This window comes from Salminus brasiliensis, chromosome 2 (genome assembly GCF_030463535.1).
Source record: "Salminus brasiliensis chromosome 2, fSalBra1.hap2, whole genome shotgun sequence".
NCBI classification, from domain to species: Eukaryota; Metazoa; Chordata; class Actinopteri; order Characiformes; family Bryconidae; genus Salminus; species Salminus brasiliensis.
This window is the reverse complement of record NC_132879.1, coordinates 11,717,513-11,735,774: the sequence shown is the minus strand read 5'-3', so window position 1 is coordinate 11,735,774 and position 18,262 is coordinate 11,717,513. Positions and strand designations below refer to the sequence as shown.

General features: G+C 42.5%; 1 protein-coding gene across 4 annotated transcripts in view; it reads right to left on the bottom strand.

The window, feature by feature from the left end:
- Nucleotides 1-18,262, bottom strand: part of LOC140544210 (zinc fingers and homeoboxes protein 2-like) — a 50,185-nt gene that overhangs the window by 1,573 nt on the left and 30,350 nt on the right. For all 4 annotated transcript variants that reach the window (XM_072667650.1, XM_072667641.1, XM_072667667.1 and 1 more), the window contains exon 2: nt 513-3,575. In XM_072667650.1, the coding sequence (XP_072523751.1) occupies nt 545-3,340 (2,796 nt within the window). In that variant the 5' untranslated portion in view covers nt 3,341-3,575 and the 3' untranslated portion in view covers nt 513-544. The remainder of the gene's footprint in view (nt 1-512; nt 3,576-18,262) is intronic.

Sequence of the window (18,262 nt, the reverse complement as noted above, 5' to 3'; positions counted from 1 at the left end):
TTAAACTGAACTCAAATGACAATGGCAAGTCACTGAGGCAACGTTAGGACAAGCGATAAATCAATATGCAACCTTCAGGCCAAATGCAAAAATATTAATTAATATTCCGTTAAAGTTTATGCAAACATTTGCTTAAGCAGCCTGAACTGCTAAAAATGTCCCTCCGCTCCTAAAGTTCATGAAACAAAGCTGTTTTTCACACTTCGGTAGCTTTAGCTTTTTGCGGTAAAAGCGGTGTCTCTTACAATGAACAATGTTGCTAGCCGTCAAGTCTGCATTATTTGCATAGCAACATCCCAGTATGTCTCAAATCCCTGCTGTTTAGCTTTGTTTTTTCTTAACGGAACAACATCAAAGAGTCCAACCTGGGTTCCAGTCCTCTATTCCAAATTTCCATGGCAACAGCCAAAAATGTCCTTTGATGAGGAGTGGTCTATTGTGTCCCCTCAGTCTCTATAATCACTAGACTGGAAAGGCATAAGAAAAAAAAATTACTTCATGATCAAACTTACCCTCTTCTCCTGCCCCTTCTCCCTCCTGTGGCCTAATCCGTGTCTGAGACCAGCTCTCGTGACGCCATCCTGGCCTTCACCCCTATTGCTTCCTCCATCCAACCCCCACACTCCCCTCCACCGCCTCCATTCTGACCTCCGTTCCTCCCCACTTCGGGCCCACGCTGGCCTAGGGTGTTGCTGAACCAGTCTTTGATCTCTTGGCTGCTTAGTTTGGTGCACTCTGCTCTAGGCATCTTCCGTTCCTGGCCTGGCTGAGTGACACCGCAGGGCTGCTCTGAGATCAGCCGTCCGTTCAGCTCGCTGCCGCTCAGCTTGTAGAACAGCTCCTTCCACTCCACAGCGCCGCTGCGAAGAGCCAGGCGGCTGTCTTTAAACCACCGGACAATGTCTGTACGAGCCAATCCTGTCTGTACCTCCAGACGACTGTATTCCTCAGGCGAAGGCCACCGTGTTTGTACAAAGACATCTTTGAGGAGGTTAAGGGACTTCCTGTCCAGAGGACCAGAGGATGAGGCGGGTGCAATGATGGGAGGGAGAGGGCTCATGGGCAGGCCACCCTGTTTGTGAACCCCGTTAAGCAAAGCATGTTGGTGGTGAGGACGTGATCTCCTCTCCGCAATGTCAGTTCTCTTTGAGCCCATGGAATTTAACAGGGCTTTTTCTAAGTTGTCTCGAAGTGCTCGTCGTTCCAGGAACCAGCTGTCAACCTCCTCTCTGGAGAGTCTGGTGGTAACTGCGATATGGTCAACCTCGTTGTACGATGGGAAACTATTCCTTTGAAAACTCTCCTCTAAAACCTTCAGCTGCTCAGCAGTTTTCCCTTTCACTCTTTCCAGGAGAGGGAACTGGGTTGGGACTGTTTTCGGACGCTCCTTTGGAGCAAAGTCACTATTTAAGTGCTGTGAACCATTGTGGGCCGGTGCACTCTGGTCAGTAAACCAATTCTTACCGTCCCCACAGGGGACTCTATTGCTGTTCTGACTCTCTGAGGGTCGACTCTCCGAGCCGGTCAGCTTTTGCTCCGCCGCTGGCTCTAGTGGTTTACACTCCAGAGAGAAAGTAGGGACAAAGGGATGGACAATAGGTTGCGCTCGTGCAGTCTGAATGATTGTTGGTCTCTTCAATTGTGAAGTCACCAGGGGGGGCACCAAGGGTAGGTTTACATCAGTAGGTAGAGGTGACAATTTATCCTTAGAAATGACCGAAGAGGAGGGCACATGATTCCTCAGTTGTTGGGGAACCATAGACCTCTTCAGCTCTGTGGACAGTAAGGGCACCATAGATAGTCTATCTCTGGGTAACAAGGGAGGGGGAGCCATAGGTATCTTATCTTTGGGAGATACAAGTGGGAATACCATTGGTAATTTTCCCTTGGGCATAACGTAAGGGGCAACAATGGGTCTCTTTATGTCTGGAGCAATCGAAGGTGGGGGCATGCATCTCCTACTATCTGGGGGTACAGGAGGAGGAGCCATGGGTAGTCTTTCTAAGGGAGGGACTGGTGGGGGTGCCATGCGTAGCTTCTCTTTGGGATCCTCTGGGGGAATCATGGGACGCTTTACTTCCTGGGCCACCAATGGAGTTCCAAGGGAACGCTTCAGATTATGCATACTACTTACAGTAGTCACAGTGACAGTTGCACATGTAGCAGGTGATCCATTTGCAGTGGTCACAGACAGGGTGGACTGTCCAAATACATGGCAGGAGACTGCTGGTGCAACAGACTGGCTGGTGGCGATTGGCTCGCTCACGGGCGAAGGCAAAATGGTGAAAGTCTGGTCAACAGGTGGCATGCAGCCATTGAACATTTTCTTCCGAGCTTCCTCTACCTCCTCTGGTGACCAGGTGATTCCCTGCTTCAGACGCTGCGTAGTGAACCACACCTTGATTTGCTCTTCTGGATGTTTGGATGCAGCAGTGAGCCATGAGAGCTCAGCATGAGTTGGATAGGGGAATTTGTTAAAGGACGTGATGAGTGTAGTGTTGCTGTCCAACAAGGGATTGTACTTACTTGCATTCAGAGGAACAGCGACTGTTGGAATGGAGTTAAGGTTGGGCGGGCGCTGCAGCAGAGGCATGACGTGGGAGAGGCCCTGCAGGATCATGGGCTCAGGGATGATGATTGTTCCATTAACATTTACCGCAGTGATCTGATCCTTGAACATTAGATTATCTAAATGACTCTCAACCTCATTTTCATTGTGAAATATTCCAGGCTTTCCAACATTTTGTGTGGTTGAAGAGCACGAGGGTAAAAAGCCATCATCATCATCGTCATTGTCTTGTACGTGTTTAGCGTCTACAGAACTTGAATCTTGCTCATTCTCAATGGTTTGCTCTAGGATGGTCTGGTTGTCGAGTTTAATTCTCTTAAACTTGAAATTGCTTTCGCCTGGATGCTCTGTTTCATTGTGTTCTGTAAGAGAGTCAAACTTCTTGGTGCTGAAGTTGCAGATGGCACACAGGTACAGTGGGTTCAGGATGACATTGGGGTGAGTAGAGTACACATGCTCTTTGAATTCGTTGAGATTCTGAGTGGAGAAAGAGCAGTACTTGCACTGGTAGTCCCTTCCTTGCTGTTTCTGTGGGAAAAGAGACTTCTGGATTTCCATCTTTCCTTCTGTCCCTTCCACATGACTCAGCTCCTCGTGCTCAGTCTCACCCTCTCTTGCTGACACTTGATGCAGATCTAATGAAGGCTGCAGAGAAGAAGACCTATCCTCTACTACTTCATCAGCCAAGATATCCATTTCCACAGGGCTGTCCATTGGCACATCGCTGACGCAGACCATGCAGGGAGTGAAGGACTTTCTTCGGCTGGACATGGTAATCGTAGTGACAGGGTTCAGGGATAAGCCTGACAGAGTAGATGGGAGGGGTTGCAAAGGAAAGGAGGGAGAGAGGGATGGAGGTGTTCAGAGTGGATTCCCGGCACGAGAGCGGGACTCTGCAGTTCCTCAGTCCGCTCCGGAGTCTCCCAGCCTTCGCTCCGGAGTCTCCCGTTGACCGGGAACATCAGCTCCAGTGCAGGGCTTCATAAGACCTCATCACACAACACACCTGCACACAGAGAACAGGAGAAAGGATGAATGCTTAAGAAGTAAACCTACTAAGTAACAAAGTTACTCTGTGCCAAAATCTGCCGTTGCTGTTTGTGAAACCAGATTAATTTGTATTGACCAAATGCAAGATTGCTGTTTTCTGTCAGATCCATGTAACCTCGACATTTGTGAGTGTATCAATCCTACTTTCATTGCATTTTGATAAATTAAGAACGAACGCAAACTAAATAACATTTAACAATGTATTATTATAAAACCCACACAATCATTTCTGTACAGGTTCATGTTAAAGTTTTGCTCCAGTGCTCTTCATCATAATTTATATGAAAAGACAAACAAAAAAGCACCACATACTTGAACAGTGGAAGACCCCCCTTCACTCCCCCCCCCATCTCTAACAAAACAGTCAATAAGATCAAGGAGAGCCCATCTTTGCCGCAAACCAGAACAGAGGAGAGGTCTATGAGTTTGCTGGAGAGGTCCACGAGTTCAGGCATTCCACAGAGCAAGCCAACACAACTCAGCACAGGATGCGAGATTTATCAACAGCCTCAGCTAGGGAGTGAGAGAGCGACAAAAGAAGACAAAAAGGAATTAAAGAAAACGAAAAAAGAGAGAGAGAGAGAGACAGTCCTGTGCAAAAGTTCAGGCACCTTTGAGTGACAACTTTTTTTTTATATAGAAAAGTAGTAAACAGCCTCTATAGCTAATCAAACACTTTCAACATTTTCAGCAAATGCTAATGTACAGTTACTCTGTTTATTATAACAAATAAATAATGATTAATATGCTCTGTGCAAGAGTCAAAACTTTGTAACCCCCTCTGGCAGAAATTTCAGCTTGCCAACGCTTTTGTAGCCAGGTAAAACTCTTGAGTTCTTGTAGTTCGGTTTTGCTCACTCTACATTACAGCAGGCCTCTAGATAGATAGAGATATTCCTGGGTTGTAATGAATATACCTTTTGTTTTAGATCTGTCCACAAATGTTCTATGGTGTTTGGGCCAAGGAGACTGTAAAGGTCATTTCAACAGATGCAGTTTTTCCAGGTAGATCATGGTGGATTTTGAGATATATTCTGGATCAGCTTCAGCCTTCCAACTGATGGTTCTTCCCTTCTGATGGTTCTTCTATGCCTCCCTCCACCTGTGCAGTATTGCCAATGCCACTGGCAACAACACAACCCCAAAGCATGATTCATCCACCATGCGTTTTTCTAGTCTTTATTACTAGATCACAAATCGGTCCAACGTTCATGCAGGATCATATGGGGGTTTTGATTTACCCTTCTTACCAGCATGTGAACGGTTCTCTCTGAGTTTTCTTGGTCTTCTAGACCTCATCTTGACCTTCACAGTTCTCACAGAGCCCGTAGTATTTGATGAGAGATACAAGATTTAAAGCCTCAAGAGAATTTATAGAGCTTGAATTTGTATAAATGTGTGAAGAAAATCCAGCTGACAGATTCTAATTGCAGAACTGCTAATTGAGGTCTGAGATCTTGTCAAAAAACATCTTGAGCCTTCGCAATGCGTCGGGTGCCCAAACCTAACAGTGATGATTGAGTGTTGCATTTGATTAGCTACAGAGGCTGTGTTTACTACTGCTGAGTTTAAATAAAAAGGACAGAATGTGTCATTCGGCCAAGGTTGCCAAACCTTTTGAATAAGATTGTATAACTGTATACTATATTCAGTCCAAGTGACTTTACTCCAGACTGTCCAAGGCAATCCCTCTCTCTTTTTTCCATTACATCAGATTCTACGAGGTTGATGAACACCGGGAATTTTTCAAGGGCTGAACCTAGTCTTTAATGCCAGATCACAAATCGCATTCAGTTCCTCTTACCAGAGACACAGCATTTTTGTGCTCTTAGGAAGGTCTGATAAAATCAGCGTAGATAGAACACTTTAGTCTTGAACTCTTACAGTAAAATGAAGTTTACCAGTTTCTGTTGTATGTAAATTCTTGGTATAGTTTTCTTTTTTTTATAAACATGTATGATGGTTGATGACATGAGGACCTGTAACTTCATCTGTTCTGCATTAGAATCTTTTCTTGGCCCGAAGAAGAGTTCAAATACAATTACTTATGTACATCTTTAATCAGCAGATGGCTCATTCTCTAACCTTTAAATTGTCCAACATCATTACAATAAAATGACTGATCAGCTCAAGCCTATGCCCACCCCATTCTACAGTACAGGTCACAATCCAATGTATTTTCATCATTTCTATCAGGCTACAATGCAGTATTTCAGAAAACAGAAAAGCTTCATGTCCAAAGACTGAAGACCCTTAAACGATGATTTACCTTCAGCTATATCTCAGAGCACAACCCACACAGTCAATCACAGCACCAGGATCATTTCAGGTTTCCTCCCAGTGAGTGACTATTTTCTTCTTTCTCTGTCTCCTTACAAATTGAACATAGAGAAACTGTCCACCTTCTTTGAGTAATCCCATGACAAACTCTTAAAAGGGCTCTAATCATGGAAAGCTTTTCCTCAGAAAAAAAAAAAATCTTTTATTTATTTTTTTATTTTATGTAAAGTATTTACATATATCCATCCACTCAGCCTACAGCAGTTTGGCCCCACCCAATAGGGGGATTTTCAGTCTGGAAATTTTCTACAGAAGACGCAAGACAAGACAGCCAACCAGAACAGAGCTCACATATTTCAGTCTTAAAGCACAGAAACAAAAACAGCCATTTAATTCTAAAGGAATTAAGAAAGATTGAAAAACGGGCATGTAAAAATGACCTACGACTTGAATGGACCTTAAATGAAATCAAATACAAAAGGAATGCAGGATATGGGCCATTGAGCTACCTTAAAGTGTTGTGTATTAACATGGTAATTGTTACAGCCATTTAATTAAGGCTTATGTTTGCATCTATCTATCGATTTATACTGGTCAGCCAGAACACTGAATCCACTGACTGGAGAAGTGGATAACACTGATTATCTGGTTACAATGGTGCCTGTCAAGGGGTGGGATACAGGCTAATCTAGGATTAGGCAACAAGTTCTTAAAGTCGATGTGTTGGAAGCTGAAAAAATGGGCAAGCATAAGAATTCGGAGACAGATTGTGATAGCTAGAGGACTGGGCCTGAGCATCTCCAAAACATCAGGCAGGTCTTGTGGGGTGGTCATGGTATGCAGTGCTCAGTATATACCAAAAGTACCCTAAGGAAGGCCAACCGGTGAAACAGCAGCTGGGTCATGGGAACCCAAGGCTTATTGATGTGATTTAAGCCGGCCCCACCTCGCAACTTACAGGCCTTAAAGGATCTGCTGCTAACATGAGGTGCCTTAAGAAGTCTTGTGGCATCCATGCTTCTGATGGTCAGAGTTGTTTTGGTGGCACAAGGAGGACCTACAGGCAGAGGTTGTTCATGGGATCCATGGAGGCCCACCTCACAACGACTCAATCGCTTGGTGCCAGATACCACAGGACACCTTCATAGGTTGTAGTCCATGCCTCGAATAATCAGAACTGATTTGGTGGCACAAGGGGGACCTACACAATATTAGGCAGAGGTCGTTGATGGGATCTATAAAGCCCCCACCTTGCAGTGTTCTGGACTTAAAGAATCTGCTTGATCTATTTAATTAAAAAATCTATTCAAAATGTATTTTTACAGCACCTTTCACAACAAATGTTGTCACAAAGCACTTTACAGAGATTCAGGTCCATGCCTCTTATAGGCAAGCACCACATCTCTTGGTTCGAGATATCACATAACACTCCTCAGGTCTTGTGGAGTGCATGATGTGCTGGTCAGAGCCGTTTTGGTGGCATATAAGGGATCGACACAATATTATACAGGTGGTTTTAATGGTATGGCAGAGTGGTGCACACTGACATTCTTATGGGGAAACAAAAAGCAGCAAACTACCGAATGATCGATTTGTCTACTTCCCCATCCATCTCATAATCAAGCCCTGAAAAGAACAACACAGCATAGCCAATCAATACCTCAGACTGACCACTCTGCGTAATGCTTTCATTATTAAAGAAGGAGGAAAGTGAGCCAGCCCTGAAATCCTCACCAGTACTTCATTCACCGTAGTCGACCTGCGCAACATAAGGGGGAATTGTACCATTCATTTCAGTGGGGAACACACCTCCACACACACACGCACATGCGCGCACACACACACACACCCTTCTTTAGATTAAATAAACTGTCTGCCGTCTTTCTGACTATTAAAAATGTTAAAATATGAAGCCTGGCTTCATAACCATGTTGTTGTTATGGCAACAGCAGAGCGGTGTGATGGTCCACTGTCACCTCTGCGCTGCATATTAATGACTCCGCCTCTCTCTCAGGTGCTAATTAGAAACACACTCACAGCCGTCCAGCGGAGCGGAGACGAGCCTGTACGCGTGAGAGAGAGAGCGAGAGAGAGAGAGAGAGAGTGAGTGTGTGATGGGTTGGTGAGGGGTGTGTGAGTGTGTGTGTGTGAGTGAGTAATGATCCGTTCCGGTTGGTGAGTGAAGCCGGCACGAGCTGGCATCACCGCGGTGACGGGGCCGCCGTGATAAAACATGCATGAGTCGTCTTCTGTCCTCAACTCACACCGTGTTCTCCTTAAAGAAAGACACACACACACACACACACGTGCACAACTGCACACAGAAAGGTCTCGGCATCTTCATTAAAAAAGGAAAAGGGAAAAGTTCCTCTCTTTAACACACACTCCCGCAGAGCCTCAGAACTGAGAATTTTAACACCCCGATATTACTTTCTTAATTTAAACCCACTTACTTGATGACTTCACTACTGATACGCATGTCTGTTATAGGTTTCTCCTGACAGCAGCAGACAGAGAGGGGGTTTACAGTCGGGAAACATGATATGCTATCACTATAATGATAAATTACATTACAATACATTTGCTGAGCACATCTTGGGCATCACCAGTGTTTAAAAAAACACTCGAGAAGTGCATGGATCAGACAGAACAGACAGATTTAGACCACTTCCAGAGAGCCTGTAAACAACAACAACCAGTGTAGAGTAGCTGCGTAAACTGCATAGTAACAAGCAGCTGATTGGATGTCAGCACATCCCACCCTTATCTTATTAGAATAGTTTATTTTCAGCAGCAGTGTGATTTTTCTTTCTGTATTTCAAACCTTTTTAATAAAATGTCTCACTACTGTTATGCTGGTGTATTTTGTCCCCTCCAACTTTGAAAAAGTCAATGGAAAATCAATGCATGTTCGTGTATACCATACCCACCACCCTTGAGGGTGCCATGAGATGTTAAATGAGTCTTTTAAGTTTGATGTACTGTATGATGTATAAATAGTAAGAATGTAATTTTGGTTGGGGCTAAAATAACTAGATGCCATTCAACAAGCCTATTTACCACCCTGTTATCTTATACTTTAACAAGCCTATTTACCACCATGTAAACAACAACAACAAGCTCTGCTTTTATTGGCTAGGTTTTCTGGCACCACAATGAACACAGTAGCCACATACCATAACATTATTTTTAACACTGTTACAAAAACCCTGTATTTATGTCATTATTATGTGTATTTATTGCCAAGTCTAGCGTTGCTGAGTTTTTTGGTTCTCGGTCAGCGTGGTGTACAGTTACCAAGCTAAAGAGATTGTAGTCTGGTATAAGTAGCTGTTAGCCTAGTACTCTCCTAGGAGCCGCTAGCTTTATCTCCCTCCCCTGTGACTCTCCATTATTCTTAGCCTTTTTAGTCTGGCTTTGATATTCTCCCGAAGTAACAGCTGTGTTAAGCCTAGTTGGCTGGATGTACAAGATTGGGCGGTATATTGGTAATATGGTATACCACAGTATTTGAAAATGTTGACGATCTAAAAATTGCAGAATTACGATGTCTTAGATGTGAAACATCCATTACAATATGGAAATGCAAATAAGCTAACAGAGCTAACCGCCAAGTTACTGCCGGTATATATTCTACACAATGTACAAAGTACTTCAAACGCCGTCGTCTTGAACACCTGACACAAATAACACAAGGCTAATACTGCACACCCCATAAACTAGCATTACTGTGGTTGTGTAAATTTTAACTTTAGGTAAATCTTACTCTCAGTGCAAACAACAGTATTTTCCAACGGCTTCAAATGGGTCTCAGTTAATCAAAGGTCAGAACCAGACCTACTCGCCCTAAATAGAGCTGACTGCAGTAACGGTGAAGCTCGATGTTGTAGGCTTAAAAGGACTAGTCCAAATGGTTAACAAATCTAACGTGTGAAACATTTGACAACACTCTTGGGATGGAATCACAGATAGGCTGAGTGAATCTCAAAATGAACCCTTTCTAGTAATAAAAGCTGTAAGTACAAACACCCAAAATAAAACCTGATTTTGATACCTTTTTTTGTTGTCAAAAAATTCGAACCTCACTGACTACCAGATCTTCTCTTTTGACACGTACTAGTCCCATTAAAAAACAATCAGGATCCAGTTTTCTTAGTGCCTTAGTTTTTAGATAGTCTTAACTGAAAGAGAGAGTGTTCAGTGCTCAGGGATGCTCACTCTATCATTTAAGAATCCTCTGTGAGCTAAAATGCTTTTAGGAAACCCAGCCTAGGATGGTGTTAAAGTTCACTGAAACAAAAAAAAGGTAAGTATAATGAACTCAAATTATCTGTTTCAACTAAACACTGAATCTATTTTACCAGATTTAGAACTCAAAAGAAACTTCTGGTTGAAATTACAGCAATCAAAGTACCTGTTTGACCAGACACACCATTTTAGCAAAAAATATCCTCAACAAGCCTGCCCAGCGACAACAAAGATAAATTGGTGCATACCAGTCCATGTTTGCATCATGAATTGTAGAGTGGGATGTAACCACACAAAAAAAACTCGAAAAAAAAACAACCAGTCAAGCAATGCTCAAACATTACAGTAAATAGTGGAACAGGTTTTAGGCTGTGCAATTCACTGGATCAATGAATGCACTTTCACCCAATTCGGTATTAAAGCCGCTAACACAACACACCAGCCAATGTTCACAAATCTATACATGTAGTGAGTGTATACTTAACAACAAGCGCAATTTCTGTAAAGGCTGAGGCTGTTTGCATTGGTTTTTAACAGCACTTGCTATACAGGCCCACAAACTTATAGGTCAGTCTGTTCACAGTAATCTCCAGTCCTACAAGACCAGGCTTCTATATCTACTAACCCCTTTAACAGCCCATGGACCGCTGACAGGTCGTAAGTGTCATTAAAAACTTCTATTACCAGAGAATAGCACCACCGGTTTGTACAAAAGTCCCTGTAGTTACTGAATAATATGCCTTAGTGTGTGATAAGCCTTGCTGTGTTAAGGTGTTAATGGGGAGAAACCCAAATGGTTGATACTGAAGGTCAGATTATCACAGTTTGTCCACATTGAGGGTGGCTTTCCCCACTAACACGTCGACCCTCCTTCTCTAGTAGCTTAAACGGCAAGCTGATCGGGACTTTATCCACAAACAGCCGCCATGTTGAGCGTTACGAGAACTGTCATTCATATTTGAACCAGACGCCTATCACCTTCTCAATAACATGTTTGGCCATGACAGTTTTATTGCTCTATCAGTACCACCAAGTCTTGTAGTATCAGCAGTTATCTTTAACTGTGTACAGGGCTCAACAGGTACCTTAACAAACATTCACTTAGTCTGTCCTGGTGGTTGGGTGACCAAATCACAGCCGTGATAGTATTCGTGATAATACACTCCTGCCCATGTTTTACTGCTCAAATGATTTTCTATATAGGACTAGAATACAAATCTATATATACACACACATTTCATACATGCCTAAAATCTTAATTTATTTCTGAAAGCTATGAAAAGATGACTAGAAGATATTTAAATAACTAATAAACATCATCTTCCACCTAATGTTTAGCTTTGTAGAACGATTTCACTTTCTAAATGGGCTACAATGTGTGGAACGATACAACAGATGAGGTGAAGGTTCTTGATCTGGTTGGTCAAAATGGCCGTCTCACCACACTGACTTCTCTGCACAAAACTAATGAAGATCTGGATGCAATTTAAGCAGCTTGAAGGAAGTTTTTCGGGCGTGTATTTACAGAGATGAGCTTGGTGGCAGTCTAAACCCTGTATTAGTTAATGTTAGCCTAGCAGCACCTCTTCTAAACTTAAGAAGCACACTTTAGATACTAAACATGCTGAACAGGCTGATCAAGTTAGTGATCCATCATTTGAATGATGTGTCTACTGCAGAAATGCATATCGTGATGATAAATATTTGATGAATTGTGCGGCCCTAAACCCGACTGGGAGACTGTCCGAAACGTATGACCAGTGTCCATAGATGGTGCATGCTGCTGTTAGATGGTTTGCTTATCACAATTCTTTGTTCAGCAGCCTTTCCGCCTGGCAGATGTGATTTCAATGCATGGCACACAGCTTTACACTGTAAAATGTTCATTGTGTATATGCACGCCACTGTAAACTCTCTCAACTGTGAAAGCTGTCAAAAAAAGGCCAAAAATATGGATCCAGTTTGGATCAAAACCATTCCAGCAGCTCATATGGAAAAAGCTAAAGGGCGCTTAATCAAATCAATATACACTGCACAAAACAAAGACAATCAAAGAAGATTGCATCTGAAAGAAAACGGACGAGCGGCCAAAAGCATCTCTCCATGATCTAAACTCCAGTTCACTCTGCTGTGAAGGAGGCTGCGTGTTGCTTGTGCAGTTGTTTTAATCTAAAGGTGAGGAGTTCACTGTCTAATGGCACGTTACAGCAACAGCACTGTGAGCGCAACTCTGACTGAGCTTAAAAGCCAAATTTACTGATATAATACAGGATAAAACCCATCTGTGTGCGAGAGAGCGAGAGTGGGAGAGAGAGACCCTGCGCTCCTTCTCTCTGTAGGATGCTGAATTTGAATGAGCCCAGAATTAATTTAAATCTTATCAGAAAGGTCTTTAATACATTATCAGTTCTGCAGAGACAATAGGCATAATCACTTTAATGCTCTGAACTGAGAGCCATGCAGAGACAGAGAGCGACAGAGAGAGAGAGAGAAAAGGTACATTGTACTTGTACTACAAACATTTAATAAAAGAGCCCAACAAGTGTGTACACACACACACACACACACACACACCACAGTGTTAGAAACAGAAGACAACGTGTTACAAAAACACGCTCTAGTGCAGCAATGCTTTACATTCATATTGTAATGTGGTGTGGTTTTAATGATTTAATGCAGTAAAGCTGTGGTGTTTTAATGGTTTAATGTTGTAACAGTACAGGTGAGTGTGTAGTAGTGTAACGGTACTGTAATGCTGTAACACTATAGGTGAGTGTGTAGTAGTGTAACAGTACTATAATTCTGTAACAGTACAGGTGAGTGTGTAGTAGTGTAACGGTACTGTAATGCTGTAACACTATAGGTGAGTGTGTAGTAGTGTAACAGTACTATAATTCTGTAACAGTACAGGTGAGTGTGTAGTAGTGTAACGGTATTGTAATGCTGTAACACTATAGGTGAGTGTGTAGTAGTGTAACGGTACTGTAATGCTGTAACACTATAGGTGAGTGTGTAGTAGTATAACAGTACTGTAATGTTGTAACAGTACAGGTGAGCGTGTAGTAGTGTAACAGTACTATAATTCTGTAACACTATAGGTGAGTGTGTAGTAGTATAACGGTACTGTAATGTTGTAACAGTACAGGTGAGTGTGTAGTAGTGTAACAGTACTATAATTCTGTAACAGTACAGGTGAGTGTGTAGTAGTGTAACGGTACTGTAATGCTGTAACACTATAGGTGAGTGTGTAGTAGTGTAACAGTCCTGTAATGCTGTAACAGTACAGGTGAGTGTGTAGTAGTATAACGGTACTGTAATGTTGTAACAGTACAGGTGAGTGTGTAGTACTATAACAGTACTGTAATGCTGTAACAGTACAGGTGAGTGTGTAGTAGTGTAACAGTACTATAATTCTGTAACAGTACAGGTGAGTGTGTAGTAGTGTAACGGTACTGTAATGCTGTAACAGTACAGGTGAGTGTGTAGTAGTGTAACAGTACTATAATTCTGTAACAGTACAGGTGAGTGTGTAGTAGTGTAACGGTACTGTAATGCTGTAACAGTACAGGTGAGTGTGTAGCAGTTTAACGGTACTGTAATGTTGTAACAGTACAGGTGAGTGTGTAGTAGTGTAACAGTACTATAATTCTGTAACAGTACAGGTGAGTGTGTAGTAGTGTAACGGTACTGTAATGTTGTAACAGTACAGGTGAGTGTGTAGTAGTGTAACAGTACTATAATTCTGTAACAGTACAGGTGAGTGTGTAGTAGTATAACGGTACTGTAATGTTGTAACAGTACAGGTGAGCGTGTAGTAGTGTAACAGTACTATAATTCTGTAACAGTACAGGTGAGTGTGTAGTAGTGTAACGGTACTGTAATGCTGTAACACTACAGGTGAGTGTGTAGTAGTGTAACAGTACTGTAATGCTGTAACACTATAGGTGAGTGTGTAGTAGTGTAACAGTCCTGTAATGCTGTAACAGTACAGGTGAGTGTGTAGTAGTGTAACAGTACTATAATTCTGTAACAGTACAGGTGAGTGTGTAGTAGTGTAACGGTACTGTAATGCTGTAACACTACAGGTGAGTGTGTAGTAGTGTAACAGTACTGTAATGCTGTAACACTATAGGTGAGTGTGTAGTAGTGTAACAGTCCTGTAATGCTGTAACAGTACAGGTGAGTGTGTAGTAGTGTAACAGTACTATAATTCTGTAACAGTACAGGTGAGTGTGTAGTAGTATAACGGTACTGTAATGTTGTAACAGTACAGGTGAGCGTGTAGTAGTGTAACAGTACTATAATTCTGTAACAGTACAGGTGAGTGTGTAGTAGTGTAACGGTACTGTAATGCTGTAACAGTACAGGTGAGTGTGTAGCAGTTTAACGGTACTGTAATGCTTTAACAGTACAAGTGAGTGTGTAGTAGTGTAACAGTACTGTAATGCTGTAACAGTACAGGTGAGTGTGAGGGCAGTAGGGTAACAGTGCTGTAAAGCCAAAGGTGTGTAGGAGTGGTAGTAATATAAGAGTACTGTAACAAAATAGGTGAGTGTGAGGACAGCAGTGAAACACCGTAACGCTTTAGGTGAACGCGAGGGCAGTAGTGTGATGGCGCCATTCAGGCAGAGCCAGAGCCAGAGCCTGATGCTGACGTTTGGATTTTCTGCTCAGTAACGGAGCCTCATTAGAATAATCAGAGTCTAATGGCAGATTTGGGGTGAAACCCCCGAGGAGAAGGACTCCAGCACAGAACAGGACACTCAAGTAGTTGCCTTGGTAACCACCAGCAAGCCTCAAGTGTGATTGGATGGCTGTCCTCTTCAGGCTCCGAAGCGAAAGCCACTCAAGACAAGCTTAGCGTTGATTATTGATCTGATTGATTAAACGCTGCAGATGGGACAAGCCTTTAAGATTCATGCAGAAACTTCAGGCGTCCGGAGAAAATTTCCACATCATATATCTGTATGGATCTCAGATAAACAGCACAGCAAGCAGAGTTCTGTTACACTAACGAGTCCCACAATTCAGGGGGAACATGCCTCAGTGCCTCATGATGAGCAGTCTGAAAGGGGACTGACTCAACAGCATTGATTTGAGAATGTTAGAACTGTTTACAATGATATTCAACAGTATGCATGGATTGTTTGAAATGTATACAACCAAAAACAAGCTTTCTATATTGTTTTCAACCATCTTTGATTGCCTTCCTCTAAGCATTTGTGAATTCTGTATACTAAAATAAAAAATATATATATGTCATGGAGAAATTGGAAATTTAATAATGCACTGAATTGTTTCTTAAGAGAACTGTCATTGATTTTTACGGTTGCGAGATTAGAGATTTGCACTTCTAACATCAACATAGAGAAGGAGCACAAAGAAAATGTGATAAATGCTGCATATCTCTATGTATATATTTATGTATATATACTTTTTGACATAATGACAATCGGGCATTTGTCCTTTACATTGTCTTAAATTTTAGGATGAACAGACCAATAGAAATGCTACAAAATTACACACACATATATACATATATACATGTATACATTGATTTCTTATATTTGAAATCTTCAATGAAATTCAGCTGACAATTCTAAACAATTCAGTTACCATGCAGTGCTGTTTTCAAGGTGGTTTTTAAATAACAGCTCGCTGCATTAATACAGAATTAAACTGATGTGTGCGCTCATGTGCATACCTCAATTATTCTATAGCGGCTTTAAAACCCGGCTTAGCGGATTTCAGAACTAATCAGATTTTGGACCTACTCAGAACTTCATACAGTTATTATTAAGGATACACTGAGCTTTCCAGTCAAAACAGACGTCTGCTGATTCATGTCTGGTCACTCGCACTGCGTGTGTAAACTGCTCTATATGAGGGTCTGGCGCCAGGCCACGAGCCTCTGCATTAAGCAGGTTTGAGAGCTGTACAGCCGGCCAAGCGGCAAATAGTTTGGCTGCACACTCTGTACAGCCTGTTTAAGCGGAGACGTGGAAAACGCCTGACTCCCTCATTCTTCGGCCTGCTCTCTGTGTCCCTCTCCCTCCTCCCTCACTCTCCCTTCATGGAGACACACATGCGGTATCGATCTGTTTACACTGGGGCGGAGCGCTGTTTGTAGCGACTCTAAACAACAGCAGGAACTACAGAAAAAGACAGAAAGACAGACAGAGAGAGAGGGAGAGAGATAGAGAGAGAGAGAGAGAGAGAGAGAGAGAAAGAAAGGAGAACAGGGAAAAGGAGAGAAGCTGTGGGCGCTGCTGACTGTGGAATAAAGGGGTAGGAATAATAAACACGAGGGCGTCTGTGTATATACGTTTGCGCCAGCGCTCGGCGGATGGTCGGGACATTTGAAGAAGCCTTCTGCACTTTTGGAGACACCGCCCCTACAGGCCACATGATGGGAATAGCACAGCCTCCGCTCTGCTGTGCATATGTGTATGTGTCCTTCCATCCATACATCCGTCCGTCAGCAGAGTTGATGAAGGTAACACAGACCGTGCAGATGTGTGGTTTGAGCAGACTGGGTTTTTCAGTAAATGTGTGAAAGCCTTCTGCACGAGAAAAAGGAAGGAAAAAACACAAACAGCTGTCCTCACCAGTACAGATGTCCAGCTGTAAAACACACCCGCACACACACACGCAAGTGAAGGTAAAAACACTAGGCAGCATTCACTTAAAGTGATAGTTCAGTGAAATATCTAACTCCGACACCAGTCAAAAGTCCAGTTTTTTGCAAGGTCAGTGTATTTGGTCATACCCAGAGATCTCAGACATCAATTACCTATCAGAGCTATGACTTGTTCACAATGATCGCTATGAAAAAGGCCAGGTGATGCAAATGTCCAAGCTTTATAAATACTCTGACTCCTCCAACCTTGTCCCAACACACATCATGAACTCCTCTAAACAGCTGTCTAGCACTTAAAATAACCAAGATCCACAAAGCAGGAGAAGGCTATGAGGCTGTTTCCTCAGTTCGTCTTAACGCAATTAAGAAAGGGCAGTTAATAGGAATGGTGGCAGTCAAGTTGAGGTGTGGAAGACCTCAAGAAAAGATTACAACTTGTAGGATTGTTGTCTGACTGTAAAATATGTTCAGGAAGATTAAGCAGAGTGGTGGTGCATGGTTCTACTATGACAACTGCACAAATGTGGCCTTTATGCATCACTCAATTCAGTGTCAGATGGAAAAACAAGCCTTATGCATCCTGGAAAAGTTCTTTGGACTGCTGAAGATTAAAAGCAGGTGCAAGATTTCATGAATAGAACACCTCTCCAACTGTTAAGAACGGGGGTGGATTGATCATGCTTTAGGCTTGTGTTGCATCCAGTGGTACAGGGAGAATTTCACTGGTAGATGGAAGAATGGATTCAATGAAAACCGATTTAAACATCACACCATCTGTAAAAAGCTGAAGATGAAAAGATGATAATGAGCCTGACCTTCCTCAATATCAACAACAGATTCTCACAGTCCTCCCACCTAAATCCCAGACCTCAGAAAAGCAGATCATAGGACTGATCAAAATCTCACATAACTAGAAGGCTTTTGGAGGAAGAATGTACGCAAATCCCATAAACAAACATTTAGAAGCTTTGATACTTGCCAATAGGGATATTACTAAGAACTGACCATGCAGGGCGCCCAGACTTCTACTTCAGACCTTTATCCTTTTATAAATTATACACAAATTTTAAATAATATTTACCCAGTAATAATAAGTTATCAAGTCATTTTTTGATTCACTTACAGTATATGGTGGGGGGGGGGCTGTATCTGTAGGAGTGATGCATTGGGATTAGGGAGACGTGAATTAGGGGCAAAGGTCCACATGGAAGACCTCCTCACCCTCAATTCTGAAGCCACACCTGGGACACATGCAGTCAGGACTTTACTCACTTATATGTAACTTGAGTAAAACTACCAATAATTAGTATTTCCTCATTAACAATATATGTACTGTGACTTTGGTACTAATATGCGACACTATTGTGTTTAACAAGTCTTTATAAGTGGCAGCCGACCCCCCGTCGTGGTGGTACTGTCGCACATGTATTCTGTGAAAATCAGCACCACTGTTGAAGTTCCACACGGTCACTTTC